The sequence below is a fragment of the Dermacentor variabilis genome, chromosome 6, assembly GCF_050947875.1.
Source record: "Dermacentor variabilis isolate Ectoservices chromosome 6, ASM5094787v1, whole genome shotgun sequence".
NCBI classification, from domain to species: domain Eukaryota; kingdom Metazoa; phylum Arthropoda; class Arachnida; order Ixodida; family Ixodidae; genus Dermacentor; species Dermacentor variabilis.
Genome location: NC_134573.1, coordinates 160008084 through 160027655, shown reverse-complemented (window position 1 = coordinate 160027655; position 19572 = coordinate 160008084). Strand labels below are relative to the sequence as shown.

General features: G+C 47.4%; 1 protein-coding gene across 1 annotated transcript in view; it reads right to left on the bottom strand.

The window, feature by feature from the left end:
• Nucleotides 1-19572, bottom strand: part of LOC142586343 (uncharacterized) — a 33437-nt gene continuing 13865 nt past the window's right edge. The window contains exons 5-10 of the mRNA XM_075697592.1: nt 12838-12960; nt 10170-10280; nt 9150-9284; nt 6382-6501; nt 5657-5779; nt 1-88 (exon numbers count right to left, since the gene is read on the bottom strand). Coding sequence (XP_075553707.1) covers nt 60-88; nt 5657-5779; nt 6382-6501; nt 9150-9284; nt 10170-10280; nt 12838-12960 — 641 coding nt within the window. The 3' untranslated portion in view covers nt 1-59. The remainder of the gene's footprint in view (nt 89-5656; nt 5780-6381; nt 6502-9149; nt 9285-10169; nt 10281-12837; nt 12961-19572) is intronic.

Sequence of the window (19572 nt, the reverse complement as noted above, 5' to 3'; positions counted from 1 at the left end):
CTCAAGAATTGTTTCTGTTGGCCGCTGCTTGATACGCGATGTTCTTTGGTTGCCAAGCTTCAGTGTTTGGTATTCGGTCGGCCGTTCACTGAAACATGAAAAACACATATTGACACTGAAAAGGTGCAGCAACGCAACAGCGTCCACCAAAAAAATCTCGCGGTTACTTTAAAGCAAAGCCTTATCTTGTCTCGCCAGATAGCTCATATATAAGTATAATCGTAGCCCCGTCAGCTAGAACTAGCCATTCGTATGTGTCTGTGGTTTATCTTCAGAATTACGTGGTGAAAGAAAAATTCGGCAGATACACTTACGACTGCTTACGTGAGGGAATGCGAAAGCGTCATAGTCTCTTTGGAGAATTTGTGTTTTTCTCTCTCGCGTTCCTTGTCCGCGAAAGCTCTCGCCTGCGTTCTGAATGCGCCTCGGTGCGGCCAGACCAAAACGCACCAAGCGTGTCAACGCGCTTGCTTGCTCGAAGGATGGATGGATGGATGGATGAAACTTTATTGGATCTGTTTGAATGTGGTTGGGCCCCTAGACGTCCGGGAGCCCCCTGGCCGACATCTCTAGGCAAGCACGGTCCACCAGCCAGAGCTGGTCATCCGAGCAAGTGACCCGAATAGCGACCTCTCACGAGAAAAAGGAAGGGTTTGTAATAGGTTCTACCGCCCGCGAGGAGTTCATTACTCAAAGAACCGCTCAGCATGCGTTCAGTTGGCGATTAAGTTTTACTGCGAAAGCATTAAATGCAGGGCGTCTACCAACTTGCAAAAACAGGAAATCTCGGGGATTTTGAGTAGTCTGGAAAAACTCGGCGAATTTGTGCTTCTATCAGGAAAAATTAGCTTTAATTTTATTGAAAGGGGACGAAAGTCGCGGTAATGCTGGCTCGAGTAACAGACAGGAATAGTAACGAATCGTCTTTGACGCCCTGTCGTCGGCTGGAGGAGTTGCCAGTGTATGTACAGTCAACGACCGACTTTCCGGATGCTCGATAATTCGGACGGCTTCGCGGCATCACCACGTGCCCCTTATGCAGAGTCAATGTATCAGAACGTCTGAAATTTTGGACGCACGAACCCTTCGCCGTCCGATTTTCCGGACATTTTGCCGTGGCCGCAGGTACGAAACGTCATTAATCAAAGCCAATACCGCTGCCGTTTTTATTACCTCGACGCCTCAAATTGGCGCTCTCGCACGCACATCCGCTGGCAGCCGTAGCAACCACTGCGGCAACGCTAGGACTAGCTGCTTCGACGTTCGCTATTAAGCTTCTTGCCGTTGGGTGCATTCGCCGCTGTCAGCAATGGCACCGACTCTGCGTTTGTAGTCCTCGCGATTGGCGTCGAAGCTCGGAAAGCACGGTGCGTTGCATAATGCCGGTTCCCGAAAGTCAGCTTCGCCTCTGTACAAGAATATTCCTTGGTGAAGCCAACTCAAAAGTATTGCGGTGAAGCACAACAAGCGTGGAAAGGGGCAATTGCCACGGAACACAGTATCTATTCCGTAATTATACATGCGTGCAACCGGTATCTCCTGTCACAGTACGATATGACACCGATATGCCTAATACGTGTACCGACAGGCCTTCAGAGCTTTTGCGAATGTGCCTGTGGCGGTTTGAGCCCATGCATTCATTTTTTCCAACTGGCCGATTTTTCGGACGTTTTCGCGGCCCCTATAGGGAGTTCGAAAAATCGGACGTTGACTGTACAACTGACCAAGAAGATGCTTCAAATAGTCCGTGGGGCGAGCACGCGGCGGGAGGACGACGAGAACAGAAAGGACACACGCCTTGAGGAATGAACGGGGAAGGAAGCGTGCTGCCGCCGTTTTGAAGGAGCTTGAGCTCAAAAAACGAAGTGTTGACTGACGCCGAGATGCAGGCGTCCCTCATCCAAGCCAAAGTAAACTCTTTAAAGCAGTGAAACACAACACTGAGGCGTCGTGCGCGGTCTGACAGCATGTCAGGGCAGTTGAGGTTGACTTAAGAGAGAATCTCAATTGTGACAAAGTTCGCGCCTCATACCACTGAGCTTGCTGTCAGTTGATAAAAATAGCTCATATTCGAACATAGTTGCTTCTGTATGCATCTCCTTTTTATTCGTATTTGAAAATGTCCGACTTGTAATTTTTTTCGAAGACATTTTATTTGCTGTGCATTTTACTAACTCCTCCCTTCTATTTTTGAATAAAATAAACACTACTGCTTAATATTCAAACTGGATTAAGTCGTTTAAAAAAATCACATGCTCACTAGAGAGTGACAGCATCGGGCGACATGGTTTCAGCCCGCTTTAACATAAAACATAGTTTTACGTCACTCAGGGAAAGCCTGGAGAGAACATTTATTTGTCATGAGATGGGGTGATTTCTTCGTAGGGTGGAGCCCGTAGTTCAGGGCTCCATGCGCCATTCCTCGTGCCCGCCGGATCAGCCGTCGCTGCTCTTGCGAGTCTAAAAGCTGGCCAGCGCAGTCTCCCAGGAGGAAGGTGAAGGAATACGGAAAACTCGGGGAATCGGAAACGCCAACTTGGTAGACACCCTGTATATGCCCTGTTATGCGAAAATCAGTCGACGTATATAGTTGGCGTGAGAGAAAGATGGTACCAAAAATGGCCGACTGCGCAATGAGTAAAATCTCGTAAGAAAATGCCCGGATTGACGTCAAATTTCTCGGGGAGGTTCTTGTAAACAAAGTTAATTGATGGCTTTGAAAAGAAAGTTCAGTAAGTTTTAGTCGGAGGTGCGAGACGAGTGCGCTACCCCGGCGGCTCCTCGGTTCTGGTGGTTGACTAAAGGTGTGCATGGCCTCCGAGATTTACCCTCGAAACGCGCGCCGCGGTGGATCTCGGAGGCCATGAGGTGTGCATAGTGCGTGCGTTATTGAGCACGTGAGGGTGCAGGTAGTAGGTGGCGTCACCTCATGAGTGTATAAAATAGAAAGCATTAATATCCAGTTGAACGCCGCTGAGCGGTTCTTCGAGTTATGAACTCGCGGGCAAGCGAGCGCGTTGATACGCTTGGCGCCTTTTGACCTGGCCTTGCCTGCAGGCGCCGCGAGAACGCAGGTGAGAGCTTGCGCGGACAAGGAACGTCCGGAAAGAAATCTTTAATCACAGGGATTATAATGTGTTTTCGCATTCCCACACGTAAGCAGTCTTAAGGGCACAGGGTAAGGGCGCCGGTCCTGCCGTTTGTGTTCTTCTTCTTGAGTCCTGGTCTTCTGCGCCTTGCCTTTACTACTTCTTCATGTAAGCCCTATATTTCCCATGCATTCTTGACCATGTTGAGGAACCGTTTTGTCGGTAATATAAGAGGTATCCACATAATGCACACATCATTTTCTTCCAAATTTCGCGCTCCTTTAACTGTACTAGACTTACTAAAATCTTAATAAAATTACTAGTTTGGTGAAATGGTTCCCACTGTTATGACTTTATTTGCATATTTCAAAATTTGTAACACACAAACTGTTCAGTGCGTATTTTCAATTCTAGCACAGTAGTTGTCTGCACTTATACAGATGAGAGGGAAACAAATTCAACTGGTTTACTGTAAGACATAGGAAATAATGCTAAATATGTAATAAAACCCATGGTTTAAAGAAATTGAGTTTAATGTAAGAAAACAGCTGAAAATCAAATGTTTTGCCACAAATACCGTTCCAATAATTTCTTTAGTAGCCATCGGCTTGGTATTCATTAGCCAATTCATTCTGTCGCTTTTCAGCCTGTCGTCTTGCTTGCCTTGCCTCTTTGTGAGCTGCCGTGCAGCTCTGTCCGCAAAGTATCGTCAATTGGGGTCAAGTCCTTTCAGCCAATTGACTGTGTTGTGGCCAGGCTTCAATCATAATGACTTAAAGATGTTGGCACCTGTGATACTACCATCACTGAAGGAAAGAACAGCATCCAGTGACGCAATCCATTGCACCACGGACACAATGTGTAATGCAGCTGTACTCGCGGACAACTTTCTGTGGCTACGAAGGGAAAACTACGGGCTCGTGGCTGCTGTACACGTGTTACCGTGCCAAATAGTCCAGCAGCGTTTGACAGTGCTTTTCGTTGCTCGGAACAGACGCTCAATTGACGCAGTTTTCGCGTTTGTCCAGACGCGGAAGGGAAAAGCCGCAGATTAAGCAAACATTTACACTCAGTGGTGTGTTCTGTCTTATTTAACTGTTGCTAATAAAGTGTTTTAAGTTGTCGCTTCCCCAGCCTAAACCAACGTGAATTAAAACGCGGGACTCTTTTCAGAAACACACTCGTGCGCGCTTTGCCTCCGTACACTCTAGTTGCACCCTCTGGGGTGTATATTTGCCACACAACGATAATCGTCATCTGTCTTGCCCGCATTTAATTTCTTCAACGCGGCGAGCCCGGTACTTTCCAGTAACGAGCGGCATGTGCGTTATCAGCATGACATAGCATTCCTGACAGGAAAGTAACGAGCGCAGCGTTTTCAAGAAAGGAAACGCGGGCAGGACAGATCACGATTATTGTTGTGTGGCAGATATAAACTCCAAAAGGTGTAAACTTTTCTTAGAGTGTGGCTTTCTCTTCGTCGCCAGAGAAAGTTGTCCGCGAGTATACACTCTCAGAACAGTTTGCACCCTTTGGCGTGCCCCTTCGGCCACACATCGATAATCGTCATCTGCCTTGATGCGTTTCCTTTCTTTAACGCTGCGAGCCCGGAACTTTCCAGTAACGAACGGCACGCGCGTTATCAGAAGGGGAACTCCAAAGGGTGTAAACTGTTCTACGCTTATAACGCGCGTGCCGTTCGTTACTGGAAAGTTCCGGGCTCGCAGCGTTAAAGAAAGGAAACGCATCAAGGCAGATGACGATTATCGATGTGTGGCAGAAGGGGCACGCCAAAGGGTGTAAACTGTTCTGAGAGTGTAGAACTTTCGGGAAGCCACGCGGCACCAGCGATTACACTGGAACCTTGGACGACTCACGTATAAAAGCCGACGCGTTTGACCCGCACATCTTCGACGATTGCCGACTCTGCTACGCTCTTAAGCCCTTTGCGGTGTATATATACACCAAAGGATGTATATTTGCCACACAACAATAATCTCATCTGTCTGCTTGCGTTTCCCTCCTTGAAAACGCTGCGCGCGCTACTTTCCTCTGTCGAGAATGCACTGTCATGCTGATAACGGGCATGCCGTTCGTGACTTGGAAGTACCGGGCTCGCCGCCTTAAAGAAAGGAAATGCGTACAAGACAGATGACGATTATTATATAGTTATGGCAAAAGGGTGTAATTTTGCTTAAGAGTGTACATGTCTCTCTCAGATTCTTTGCCTAGTTATATCGCGATATGGAAACACGTATAAAGTTGCGCTGAAATTTCGCACTAGGGAGTGTCGTAATCGTCGGCGTAATTTTTTTTTGACGTGTTTTCACTCTTCGCGCTGTCGACCATTTTCCGGTACCATCTTTAGGCCACGCCGACGGATTTTCGCGTAATGTGGCATGTAATGCTTCCGCATTAATAAAAGGCATACCCATATATTCTCAGTGCAACGAATACCGAGCGGTAACGATGTGCTAATTAAGGTGTAAGTTTGTGCTAACACTGGCAACGCTACGCTGAAAATCGAGCATCGTCGACGCGTGGCAGAAGACCAGTGGTTAGCGCACCTTTGACGTAAGTGCCGCAGTGACGCTCGTCGCTCCCGTCTCGGCAGTCGTTGTGTCCGTCGCAGCGCCACAGCGAGGGCACGCAGATGCCGTTGTCGCACCGGAAGTCGCCGGCCGTGCATTCTGCGGTCGATGCGGGGCGAGACAAGGATTACGTGACTACTACGGCGATCGCTATCCCAGTCACGTTTCGCGCGTCGAACACTCCTGACGGAAAAGTGGAATATCAAATCAGTGTAGCCACATTACTCGTCTTTCTGTCGCTCAGAGCTCTCCCTCAATTGCACGTCAGAAAGACGTTGATTTGCTGCTTAGAAAATGAGGGCCAATCGTTCCTGTTTCGAATTTAGGGCCCGAAGCGCAGAGTAACTGATAACGTCAGCCAGACGTGCGTCACGAATTTCCCAGTATTTTCGTGTATATTGAGCATTTATTCGCATTCTCTCTCTCTCTCTCTCTCTCTCTCTATATATATATATATATATATATATATATATATATATATATATATATATATATATATAACAGTTAACAGGCACCGAGCGGCGCTGCCAAAATATGTGACATCACGGGAAGATTACACGGAATTCTTTAGGTGGTGTGGCTAATCGCCCCCCCCCCCTCAAAGAATGAAGGAGGGGCCGCCCCCCTTTCTCCTGACTTTAAGTACTGGTTACAACGATGTTTGAAGTCCTTGTTTGCGCATGTGTACGTATTATACTCACTCCTGTTGGCGCAGTCCTGCTCGTCACTGCCGTCCCGGCATTCGGCTTTTCCGTCGCACACCCAGCGCTGCGGGAAGCATCCGGACCCGTCCCGGCACTGGAACCGGCCCGTGCCGCACACTGCAAAGCACAGAAAGCCCCGAGTGGGAGTCTGTTTTCGCTACGCCGTTTTGCCGGAGTTCTGCGTTAAAGGGGCGCCGAAGAGAGAGAGAAATTCTGGTGCTTTACGTGCAAAAACAACTATCCGATCATAAAACACGCCGTAGTGGGGGGGATTACGGATTTATTTCGACCACCTTCGGTTCTTTAGCGTGCACCTAAATCTAAGTACACGGGTGTTTGCATTTCGCCCCCATCGAAATTCGCCAAGTGATGGCGACGCCGCTCTGCGGTTCACGCGCAGCACCGGGCGTCGTCGGAATTCTGACGGCGTCAGCGCAGCCCGGTGACAACCACAAAATGCAGTGGCAGTTACACCGTTGTCCAACTCGAAAAAAACGTGTATGGAATAGGTGCGACAATTAATCAAATTGGCTAATTTCCGGGACGTCGCGGCGGAGGTGAAATTTCTATGTTGGCGTCTGTCAAGGAACTTCGTTTTGTAGCACGAAAGGACAGCAAGCATGGTGCAGATGAGATTTTGCGGGGCGGAGCTGGTGCTACTGAATTGTCAGGTTCAGGGCCGCACCCGGGAATTATTTTCGGGAGGGGCTTCGCAGAGGCAACGGCGGACATTTTAAAGGATATCGCAAGTGAATCAAACACACCGCTAACATGACAGCACAAACACTTATTACATACATTGCCATGTGCGTATAATATAATAACATATATGTAAGTTGTGATCAGCAGTCTACCGCCGCAACGGTAATTGGGCCTGCTTAGGTTGGTAATCGTTTATTGGTTAGAAGCGCTACATCGCATTCTAAAAGAGCAGCAAGCTCATTCTACAAATCTCCTAGGACTGTTTCCTGCTCTAAACCAGCCAAGATATGAGAACATACATTGAAGTGCGTGATGACAGTGCGAAATTCAACAAGCCGAAGTTTAGCCTTAGTTCCTGAAGTAATAAGCAACTTTGTTTCGCGCCACGTTAATGAAGAGTTTCGAAAGAACTCATTAGAGTTCGATGAACTGATTTATTGTTGTTCTTTAAAGTCCAAGACCACACCCAAAACACGTGGTGCACTGTTTTTCTGCGATTTGTTTTTCTATGATTTAACCAAAATAATATGTTAATTGTTCTTTTTCTGTAACATTACAGAAAAGAGTCGTAACTCAGTTTATTCCATTAAGGGAGCAAAATTACACCCCACATGACTGCAGCTTTCATGAAGTATTAGAGAGGAAATTATTGGGATGGTGGTTATACCAGAATATACATGTACAAATAAGCACGTACGCTATGTAAAACATATGAGATGTGACCACTTGGCAAGACAAATGGCTCCAAGACATCCGGTACTACGTACGTGTCAGCGACACATCCACTCCACAAGTTTCTATAGCCATGCTCCGAGCGGCGTGAACTCGTCCTGATTGCAGCTGTATCTTATTCCGAAACTATAGAGCAATTGGCTCGCGCATGCGAGATTTATCTGTCTATACTTGCGTGGCTGGTGAATCTGCAAACAAATGTTAATTGATCATAGTACATAGACGAACAAATCTCATTTTGCTCACAGTATTGTTAACAGCCTTTTTCCACTTTGACGTAGGGGACCAATTTCTGCTTAAATCAAGAAAAATTCTGTCTTTGACCATTAACAGAAGAGTCATTTTTTAAAATGAAATAACATGTTTCTTCCATTAAAAAATTACTCTAGTAAAATAAAAATGTTCCGTAAATTTCCATTCTTTTTTTTTCAGATTTATTTATTACAGTGTAAAACAGGACGTACACTGCACTGAGTAAAAAGCAAAGGGGACAACACGACTCGGAGGAGCAGCCGCCAACGTAACGAAAATTATCATCGCTGTGTCAGATCTTGGGATCATGCAATGGTCTCGCACATCACAGCTGCAGAAGGCCACAGAAGCGCTGCTGCGATCGAGAAAGGAGGGGCTCGTATGTATTGGGCTCCGAAAGCGAGCTTTCGGAGCCCAACACGTTGCCCAAATGAATAATTAACGTGGTCACGCTAATTAACTATCTAATAATTTCTTTACAGCACGTACTATTTGAACGTACGAATTGTAGCTAGTGGGTTTGCAAGGCATATATAGCGACTTCGAACTAATTCTGAGGATGGCACTGGTTTCGAGATACGGGCCGTTAAAGTCGCGGTAAAGATGCACTGTTGTTCTATTTATCTTTTAGAGAAAACGCTGTTTTATGCATTAAAGCACAGAAGTACCTGGAACGCCAATGCATTTCGTCGGACACTTTGAAAATTAATATCTCGGAAACTAGTGGAGTTCTGAGAATTCGTTCCAGGTGGATATGCTTTGCGAACTGACCGGCTACAATTCGCAGATGTAAATATGTGCCGTAAGGTTATTAAGTAGAATGTTAACTAGCGTAACCATGCTAATTATGCAATTAATCATTCTGATTCCTCGTAGAAGCAATGGAGTAATTCAGATCGAGGGTTAGAATCGTGCTATTTGCCACATGCAATTTTTAAAAAAATTTTGTTAAAATAAAAAAACAAGAGAAAGCCTGTGTCATACACGCTAAGTGGACTACACTTTTGGCGAGAGAGGTTGCAGACTTGATGCCAACACCGGCGCTGGTTCTCGCACGGAAGAGAGCTGACGGGGCTCACCTGGCTTGGGTGGGCAGTGCCTCTCGTCGGCGGCATCCTGGCAGTCCGGTTCGCCGTCGCAGCGCCACGTGTTGGGGATGCAGCGGTAGTCGCAGCGGAACTCCTCGTGACTGCACACCTTCGACGCGCCCCGGCCTGGCGGCCCACCGTAGGATACAGTTATCACCGGTCCTCTTTTTCCGATCCAAATCATGGCGCGGCACACTCAACCTATCGGTAATCATGTTCCGCCTGTCCCGAAGAAACGCAATTCGTGCCAATTCCGGCATGTATGAAACGCTTTCGTTTGGCACACCGTCCGCGTCCCACCCGCCGTCATGTATACACCACAAGAAAGGAAGTGCTGGCAGCACCTTTGTGCGGGAGTAATTGGGTGATCCGTATTTTACTCCTGTACCCGAGAGTAATTGCGTACTCTCTTAAGTAAGGTATAGTGCGTTTGGACACAGGCGGAGTAAACATACGCCAGCTGGGACACTCGGAAACGGAGTCAAGTATTCATGCATGAACGAAGCAGTTACTCCCACGTGATGGATTTGCCTTTACTCAATTGTTTTCAAGAGCCTTTCGCGTGCGAGCGCGCGACTACTGAGACGTGCACAGTACTGTAAGCATGCTCTATTCACGCTTTCCAGTGGGAATGGAGACGCTCGAACAGCTCGAAAAGTGCTCCGGAGAGTCCCCGCGCCGGTCTCGGCGGTACCATCGTGTCCAGCTGGGAAGCTGGCGACAGCGCTCTCCGAGACGTTCTGAGTGCTTGTGTTCCCGCTGGAACACGATACAGCTTTCTGTACCTCAGTACCTCAAAAACCAAGACGGTTACATCGGGTGGTGGTGGGGGAGCATCTACTAACTTCTGGAGTCGGCATTATTATGTTACAAAAATTGTATATATAGCCTTAGGCACACCACATTACCCCAGGCATCACTGCAGTGGAGGTGCAGATAATTGCAGTAAGCGTGCGCTGCTCACCCTGGCTGTACACAAGCACGCAGTAACTGGTACGTGCCAACACGTACCGGTGCAGTTTGCCTCGTCGGCGGCCAGCGGGCAGTCCCGGACGCCGTCGCACCGCCACTGCTTCGGGATGCACGTCAGGTCAGGACACTGGTGTTCCTGGCGCATGCACGCTGGTGCGGGCGAGCACCAAGCACAGGTCATTGTCGTGGAATCGATCGAGTCGCGCTCGTTTTGCATGTGGCATTGCGGGCAGGTGCCAATAAAACAGCGTTAATTGCGTAGACTTGCACAGCTGCGTTGAAAAAAATGATTTACGGTTTTCGAAAATGTCAAAAGGATTGCTAAAGCTATCGCTTGAGCCGTTGGCACATAGGCGCACGCGTGAAGGGATTGTAATGTTGCACAAAATTGTACATGCTTCTGTCATTGTCGACGTGCCTGTGACATTTTTTAGCTCCTCGGCACGTGTGACACGAAGAGCCAATCCTTTGAATATTGTTCCCTTTCGAGCTGACTTAGATAGCTTCAAATTTTCTTTCTTGCCATTTATCATTGAACTGTGGAATAACCTACATACTCATCTCCGAGAATTGCCACATGAGAGTTTTGTAGACGAAGTTCGTTGACATGTGACATGTTGATTGTATGTTTTCTTGATGTACTTACCCACTCCTGCTATGTCTCAAATCTGAGACAGCAGTATTTGTAAATAAATAAATTGCCAACGCATTGTGTTGGGCTTGTTCAGTCCTGCCACTTGAATAGCGTTTAATTGGGATGAGGGCGCGAAAAGATTGCGCGGCACAGCGCAGGAGTGTCGATCGTGTTCCTTCTTATGTGCTCGTCTGAAGCGCTGCTTCAGCGTCTAGATGTCGGCTGCTCTGGGAAGTTCTCTTCCGAAAAAAAGAAGAAGAAAAAAAATCGAACAGACTCATATCTACAGCGAGAAAAAAAAACAAAAAAAAACAGTCTGAGCCTGTCTGTTATACCTTTAGCGCCGTGCCGGCTGAGCGATTGTGGTGACCTGTAATTCTTATCGATAGAATTTTTGCCCTGTATTCTCTTGATTGATCGACTGATCTCCTGTAAATTATCAGCGCATACGGTCGTTTTGCTGTCCATTTGAGACGTGACCGCCGGACACGGCGATTACCAGCTATTGCAGCCGCGGTTGGAAAGAATCTTTTCGGAATGCGATTTTAGTCGGATCGTTGTGTTATCACAGTTTCTGTTGGTACTACATCAATGAAGAAGTGGCGTGAGTGCCGCTGCTTCGGCGTGCGAGCATACCTTTTCACCGCTCAGCACAAAGGCGAGCACGTCATCGAACGTGTCATATATTGTGTTATCCGGTTGCACTGCCGTGTTCCCAGTCTCACAAGTGCCGTGGGGTGTAGAGAGGCCTGAACATATAACCGCCGACATCCATCATTCGCCATAACCTGACCTCTCTTGTAGAGAAGTACATGGACGTATATATACAAAGTGTGGTTATATATACACGTTTGCTTCAAATTTGTATAAAAGCGCTTTGCCGCATAGGTAGTGTTATAGGTCGACTCGCATTTAACTATGCGGGCATGCGGTGAAAGGGGGCGAGATACGTTTTAGTGAACCTTATGTTCTTTTGCTTTCTTTTTTTACGTTGTAACTAAACGGCCCCGCTAGATTCATAGTGAAAAAAAACCTATTACAAGTCAATTTCAGGGCAAGGACCTTTCCAAGATACCTCCAATTAGTAGGGGTGTGCAAATAATTATTTTGAGACCGAATCGAATAGTGCCAGAAGCGAATCGAATAGTTTCCGTATATATAGTGAACAGCCGTTATGAAAATTAATACAAATTTAAACGACGTTCGCATCCTGATATTCTCAGAGTTGGCAAGTTTCTGTGGTTACATTGTGAAGCGTACTTTATTAAAAGCACAAATTGAGCATTAAAAGCAATCAAGTAGTTTCTTCGCATGCACGGGACTCTTCAGAGAGTGCGAATGATCGCTGTATAGCCTGTAAAGTACGGCTACCTACGCGACGTAGCCTGCTACACTAAGCAAGTTCTCTTTTATGTCTATATACTGCGCCCGCGGGGGTGAAAATTTACCGTACTTTTGCTCCAATTTTATGTTCGATTCGGCGCGCTTGACGTTTTGAAATATTCGAAAAGTATTCGACAAAGTGTTTGCATTTACGAATAATGACTACTCGATTCGTTATTCGAAAGTTCCGAATATTCGCGCCCATTATTAATTAGCAATATGCCTTCACCACGTGATAGGCACGCGGTAATTTCTAGCCGCCGAGCTCGCGGATAGTATTGGGAGCGTAGGTGGCTGGCGAGGGCCGATTTGGACGAGTCTTGAAAAGCCCGGTAATCACGTAGGGCCTATTCCCCAAGATTCAACGGGCAGGTGGGCCCCAAAAGGAAAAGGAGGGGCGGTCTTAGAGTAGGTTGCCTGCCGCGGGGCCAGCTGCCTGCCGTTGTGCTCTCTCCTATAGTCCCCGTTTCCTTCCGCCCTGGTTATATTCGTTTCACAAACTGTCCAACTCCGCGATATTCATCTTGGTATGAACTGAAGTATCATCCCATCCCATACGCGCCTGTCTGTTAGCCACAACCAATTAGACAGTCTCCGTGTGTTTACTGACGACGTACCATTATATCATATACATGTTGCACAGCTTCGAGGACGTGTTATAAGTGTGCCATGTGTACGCTAAATACTCACAGGCGCTTCTGGCCAGGTTGAGGCAAACTCCCGGGCTGTCCGAGTCCGGGTAGCGACGGCAGTCGAACACTCGAGACAGCGCCAGCGTCGCTGGGATCAGCTTCTGGCAGTTCTCCGTCGCCACTGCGCATAGCGACGCACGAGCTGGTGAGAGGTCATCTCCACACTGTAATTTAATGTGCACAGATGACCGCAGAGTCAGCCCTCCCCCTTAAACCGGCAAATTACTCCTTCACAACTCGCTCGTCGTTGCCGCAAACGAGACCTGACAGACGGCTGCCAGGTCGACGGATATTGCTGTGTAGGTTACTGCAGGGGCATCTGTTTGTGGAAGCTCTCTGTCACCGTTAGTTCCAGTCTTCTTCTGGTGCTCCAGCTATAAAATCGTTTGTGCAAATACAAAAAACTATCTTGTTCTTCTAGAGGACTAATAATGACGACCTCTACATAGTAAGTCTAAGAAAGGTAAACTATAAGCCCCGCAAACCTTTTTAAAACGCCATCTAAGAGACGGATATACAAGGTTTCCAACAAAATAATGTTCATGTCACTAAAAAGCTTCGGTTTGGGATTGTTTGGCAGGGCATATTTAGCACATCAGCGCAACTTAAAGGACAGTTATTAGAGCTATACAGTGCTGACTTCCAACAAAGATTTATGACCTGTCCTTTCCTGTTCTCACTCCCTCCCCCCCCTGTCCTTTTGAAGTAAATCTTTGTTGAAATGCAGCGCTGTGTGCCTCGTCGTCTCTGCCCTTTGCCTCAAGTTTCACTGTTAAATGCTAGAAATGTACATGTCGCTTCTGTACAGTGACAATGCCCGGACGGAGTTTCGGAATTATTTCGTATTTCTTTAGCCTATATTGACGTTAAGCTGCTGCCAGAACAGGTTTCACTGAGATCTTATTAGAACCGAAATTCGACTTCAAGTTCATCGAGGCTTTTACTTAGTATAAAATCTCGCATATTATATATGAAACCGCATATAATACAAGTGATCATTCTAACGATGCGAAGCAGAATTTATTATTTTTTTTTTCGTCATATAAAGCGGCTAACGAATTCCCCTGGTTCTTGGTCATTCAAGAAAATCGAGAACTTTGCCACCCGTACCTAACACGAGAAGCAAATCTGGCGCTTGAAAAGCCAGAACTACACTTCCTATATATTGTATGCAAAGTTTTACGGTAGTCTGGAAGCGATCGTCTACATGCGCCCACCGGCCATTTGCTGATATGTATTGTCGCACCCCCGCGCCACCCATATAATACTTTTTATTCTCTCCCTCTTCCCGTTGCTCCCAGCTCCAAACAACAGCGCTATGGATCGTTGGCTGTGGAAGCAATCAGCTCGAGGCCAACCTCTACCTCAGCTCGCAAATGAGCGCCTCTCCGCATCTTCCTTTATTTTTCGAGAGTACCATAGACACGTGGTTAACAGAGGAGGCACAGTACTGAACACGGTATGGTTTCCACGCTGAGGATCATTCAACCGAAGCATTAATTCGCTTCCTCTTCGATAGCCGAGTTGATGCGTGGGAACTTCCTGCTCCGCACTTCGAGCGCACGTCTCAGAAGCGCGCGGGCAGCAGCGCACGTCGGTCTAATTGCTACTCGCGCACCGAGCGGATTAGCGTTTTTTCGCGGGAACGACCCGTCGCGAAGGAAAACGCATCTCGAAGCCGGAGGCGTGGGGAGGCTGTTTCCAGCCGCCGCGAATCAGTCAGTCAGCGCGAGCGAACGCCCCAGCGGGCACCGCTAGCCCGCGGCCCGGGGTACGTAACCCGTTCATTACGTACGCAGCGTCCTCCGTGGTTATCGAGGTCGTTCGCCGGCGTGCACCGGACACACTGCGACGCAAGAGGCGCTCTCCGCATCGCTAAAACACGACAGCGTTGTGAAATGCTATAGCTCGATACTCACGAAGCTGTTGGCACGTGAGAAGCGTTGCTCATTGGCACGGTGCCGTGGCGGCCGTTGTTGTGATCGTGGACGTTAGGATTTGCCAGCGTGCGTGTGCCTGTGTGCTTTAACTCCTTGGGTTAAACTTTAACTCCTTAGCTCATATCCCAAGGTTGCACACTATAGGACCGTTGTAAAATGGGTTCCAGCATTCCGTCTCTCTCTCTCTCTCTCTCTCTCTCTCTCTCTGTGTGTGTGTGTGTGTGTGTGTGTGTGTGTGTGTGTGTGTGTGTGTGTGTGTGTGTGTGTTTAAGAATGCCGCATGTATGTGTGTACTCTCCAAAGCTACAATCATCTCCGCCTGTGAACGTAACTTGAAATTGAGCACTGCAGTCATAAGTGCAATCGTCCATTTCAGATTGTGCTTCTGGATTACGAATAAATCTTTTTTTTTTCCTTTCTCACTTTTCTTGCGAGTTTGTGGTCTTTTGTTCACGGTTGTGGGTACATGCGCGCAGATGGACGCACGTACATTCGGTGACTGGCCAGCACATGAGTGCCGATCGACCGTTTGCAGGCCATCCTTACGAGCGAGCAGTCTGAATGTGCGAGCCATGATTGGCTTGCTACACAGGTTACGACTGAGTGTGGCGTTCACTCGGCGCCTACCTATACGGCTTATCGGCCGGGCAGACTGTCCGGACTGCGATCGAGTGCGGTGTACCCGAGACTTACAGAACACCTCGTCTTGGGCATATGTCCGCGATTTGCTGCGAGCAAAGCCAATCGTTGACACAATGGACACAACAATTGCACGAGAGCGGTGTGTATTTGAAACTTTGAAAAGTCTTCCCTGTTCGAGTTAATTCGCCACCATTTTCGTCCTCGCCATCAACTCTCTCTCTCCCTCTCTTTTAGTACCCTTTTCTTTCCCTAATGCAAAGTAGCAGGTGTTATATATATATATATATATATATATATATATATATATATATATATATATATATATATATATATATATAAGAAAGGCGCAACATGTGGCGCTGTTTTAAGCGTACGCGTTCCCGTCTCTCCGAGCGCTGATCGCCGCGCGGCCGCCATCTTTATTGAGTGATTCGACGTCTAGCTTTGGGAACGCTGCACGATATTGCCGGACCGGACTACTATTTGGGGCTTCGGCGGTTTCGGAAGGGGGCCATTGGAACGGCGTCCGCTGGGCGATCGATTGCGACGCGGAATTCGAAAACGATTATTTCTCGAGACGACAACGACGACGGCAGCGACGACCCGCGGCGGTCGAAGCGGAGAGAATGTAGAAAGAAAAGCGACGTCCCCACTGGTTCACCGCCGTGCAGCCGCCCGGCGAACGCGGGTAGAACGTTCCGCCCAAAGCGCATCGATGGGTGTGCCTGTTCGAACTAGTGCTAGCCAAGAGACGTGGAGGAAGAGAGAGGAGGTCGGAGGTTATGCGGGAGAGCTAGAAACAAGGAGTGGTAAAATACATAAAATGGTGTCGCACTCCGTTTGCGGCAGGCACGAGTCCCTGCCCCTGACCTTATACACTTCACCCCCAAGAACCAAGCTGCGTTGGCTTTCGTTTCTGAATGCGTTTGTTTGCACACCTACGCTAGACGTCCAAGATCAAATCTGCACTACGTATTGGTAGCAGCCCGTCTTCGTGATCTGCCATCCTCTCGGTACCTCTATGTAACCGCGTGTAGTACGTGTTCGTCACGTCGACGGAAAACCAGCTAACCTATACGCATCCCGTTGTACTCGCTTACGCCGACTTTAACGCTGAGCGATGCGGTTGAGCGTTGCGTTGAGCGTTGCAGCACTATAGCTGCAAACTGACAGTCGGCGAAACGGGGAAGAAGCGTTACGCTTTGGACGGATTGTGCAAGCTATGTATCGTCGTGTGTCGCTGGACGGCACCTCCGTATCGAGAAGGTCATCGCGCTACTCGGTCTTCTCGAAGGTCACGTGACAAACGATCGGGTTCAGTCCTGTTAGGCAAGCTTGTTTCGTTGTATATCGTCGGCTGTACATAATTTTGTGTACCCGGCCGGTAGGCCTTATGGCATATTTTTGTGCGTTTTAAAACGAAGAATAAGAGCAAAGAGAGAGAGAGAAACAAAAAAGAAAACAGGTGCGATTGTCGCTATCCGGTTGAGAAACGCCAACCAGCTTATACAAACACACTGATACCTCTTTATAACCAAATCGCTTTATTCGACATACTGCATTGCTCGAAGTTTTCATGATCCCGAATTCAGTGCCCGCATTGAAGCACAGATTTTTCCTGAGCTGCGAAGCTATTCTTTCTGAGGAAACCGCTTTGATTTTCTTTGTAGCTTCGTGCTACATTCAGTAGATGACAAATTTCCTCTTCATGAACCTTTCTGCACCTTGCGGAATTCCGCAGAACTGATTAGACGTATTTAATATTAGCAGTAATGCTTGTTGGTGGGTGGGGAGGCAATCTTTCAGCTCGGTCATTGTTTTGTGTGTTTGTGTGTGTGTGTGTGTGTGTGTGTGTGTGTGTGTGTGTGTGTGCACAGTATAGTGTTCTCCTTGTCGTCGCCTTTCTGGAAGAATCTATGCAAAAAGAACCTATTGTAGAACAACATAACTGGCTAGTACAGCAGCTTAAGCTTGTTGATTTTCCATCCTGGAGTTAACAGCGCAAAACGTAGACGGCGACGCGAGACGAGAAGACGACACCAGGAGTGCAGTAATCTTCTGCTTGAACTACGCACCGGCGAAAAAGGCACACAAATCTTGCACAGATATTGTATTCGGACCACCCTATATAAGCAAGGCCTATTTACTTGTCCATTCGGTTCATTCCCGGACGCACGATGAAGCGTAGAGATGTGGAGGGGGCAAATCGGGATGGGAAAAAGAAAGAGAGAGAGAAAGGAGGGATGGAGGGAGACGGACACTTTCCGCCTGTCGCGTGTCCGGCAAGTCTCTTTCCGTCCGCGATCCACCACGCTATTTGCGATCGTTGCGCCATAAACTTCGCGTTCCCTCCGGGTCGTCTTTAACTTCATCGTTCCTCTCGCGTCGTTCCACGATTGCTCTGTTGACCCCACCTTGGAAAAGAGGCTACTGCGCCCCTGTATATGAGGCAGGGAACGTTCCTGCGCGGCCGAAAGTAGTCCAGGAGGACGCTCGCGCAGGAACGCGCCGTTTGGACCGATTCCCATGGCACTCTCGCTAAAGGAAATGACTCCGCGGGTCGACCCAGCTCGATTAAACTGCGCGTTCGTATTAGTGTCTCGGACAGCCGACAAGGCAGTGGTCGAATTACGTGCGTTTTGAGCACTTCCCTTCTCTGGGAAGTGTATTATTGGAGGTCAATAATCGCGTATGTTTTTACGGAGGCATCTGAAGAGAGAGAGAGAGAGGAGGGGGATTAAATGAAGAAAATAAAAATAAAAACAGGGGAAAAATAACTTGGCCGGTGGTACACAGGCTTCATTATTACACTCTGTCGATGATCTGGGCAGGATGTTTCGTATCACGAATTTGAAATTCCATTAAAAAATGGAAAATACAACAATTAAGCGATTTCCACGGGATTGCTTTTCCCACAGTACACACATCAATATGACTCGGTGTAGTAGTTAGAGGGTAAATGTGAAAATTATTCAATCTTTTTTATCGGAAAGAGTCGGACGAATGATCCTAATGCAAAAGTTTAACCATTTGAAGCCCCTCCTTAGCAACCCGTGGATTCGCCCGTTCCATCCCCTCTCTACAGTGAGAAGTAAACAGTCACGTGGCTCTTGTTATTGGTGTAATAAGACGAGGGACAATGTAAAGGAACAGGACAGGAAGGAGCGTCTCGCGTCCTACTGCACGTCATATTCATCACTCTCCTTGAACGATAAACAACAATTTTTTTTTTTCATCTGTGAAAACGATAATGGGAATTAATTTCTCTTGTGCACTGATGCACTACGAGAACAAATGGACTGTTTGCAGTTAACAAACACGATGCTTCGCGTTGCAACTTTCTGGTGAAGCTTCGTGGCAATTCACGTTTGACAATTCACGGTGATAATTCACGGTCACCCCTATTCGATTTGTACATCATACCTCAATGTGAAGCAAAACTTATGCGGAGGCCCGCACAGACGGCGGGGATGTGTAAACTTGCAAAAACTGGTCGGAACGGAGGACGGGCTATACCTTTTACGCTAGCAAGTGCATGGTGCTAGCGCGATGTGCTTACTAGTGTGTTTACGCAGATATATAAAAGTAATAAATAACATTCTGTTATTTTATATTATTATATTCCGTATTTTCTACATACCTCTCTCGCACCATCAATCCTCTATGCTTTCTGTAATATTTTCGCTCGAATCGTACGATGAAGCCCTTAAACAGGAGACACACAGTGGAATCAGACATGTGACTAGTATACAACCATCATAAGTAGCCAACAAACACTGACACCAAGGACAACACAGGGGAAATTACTTGTGCTTAATAAATGAAATAGAGAAACATAAACTAATGCAAATTAAAGTGGATGAGAAAACAACCCACAACCTTCGCATCGGGCCCCTCGGTTAACCCCCTTTCTTCTCGTTTAGTATACCACTACTGTGTCCAAGAAGTGTGCAATAGGTTTCGACAGGTTTAGGCGAGTTTCAACCAGATTTCAACTGAGTTCCGCAAAAAGAAAAAGAAAGAAAGGAAGTTACGAAAAACGCATGTAATTACTGCATAAGCTGAGCGTAGAAAAAATTCGACCTCGTTGGTGAGACATATCGAAGAACGTTGAAACGCAACAGAGGACACACACGAAGCAAATGAACACA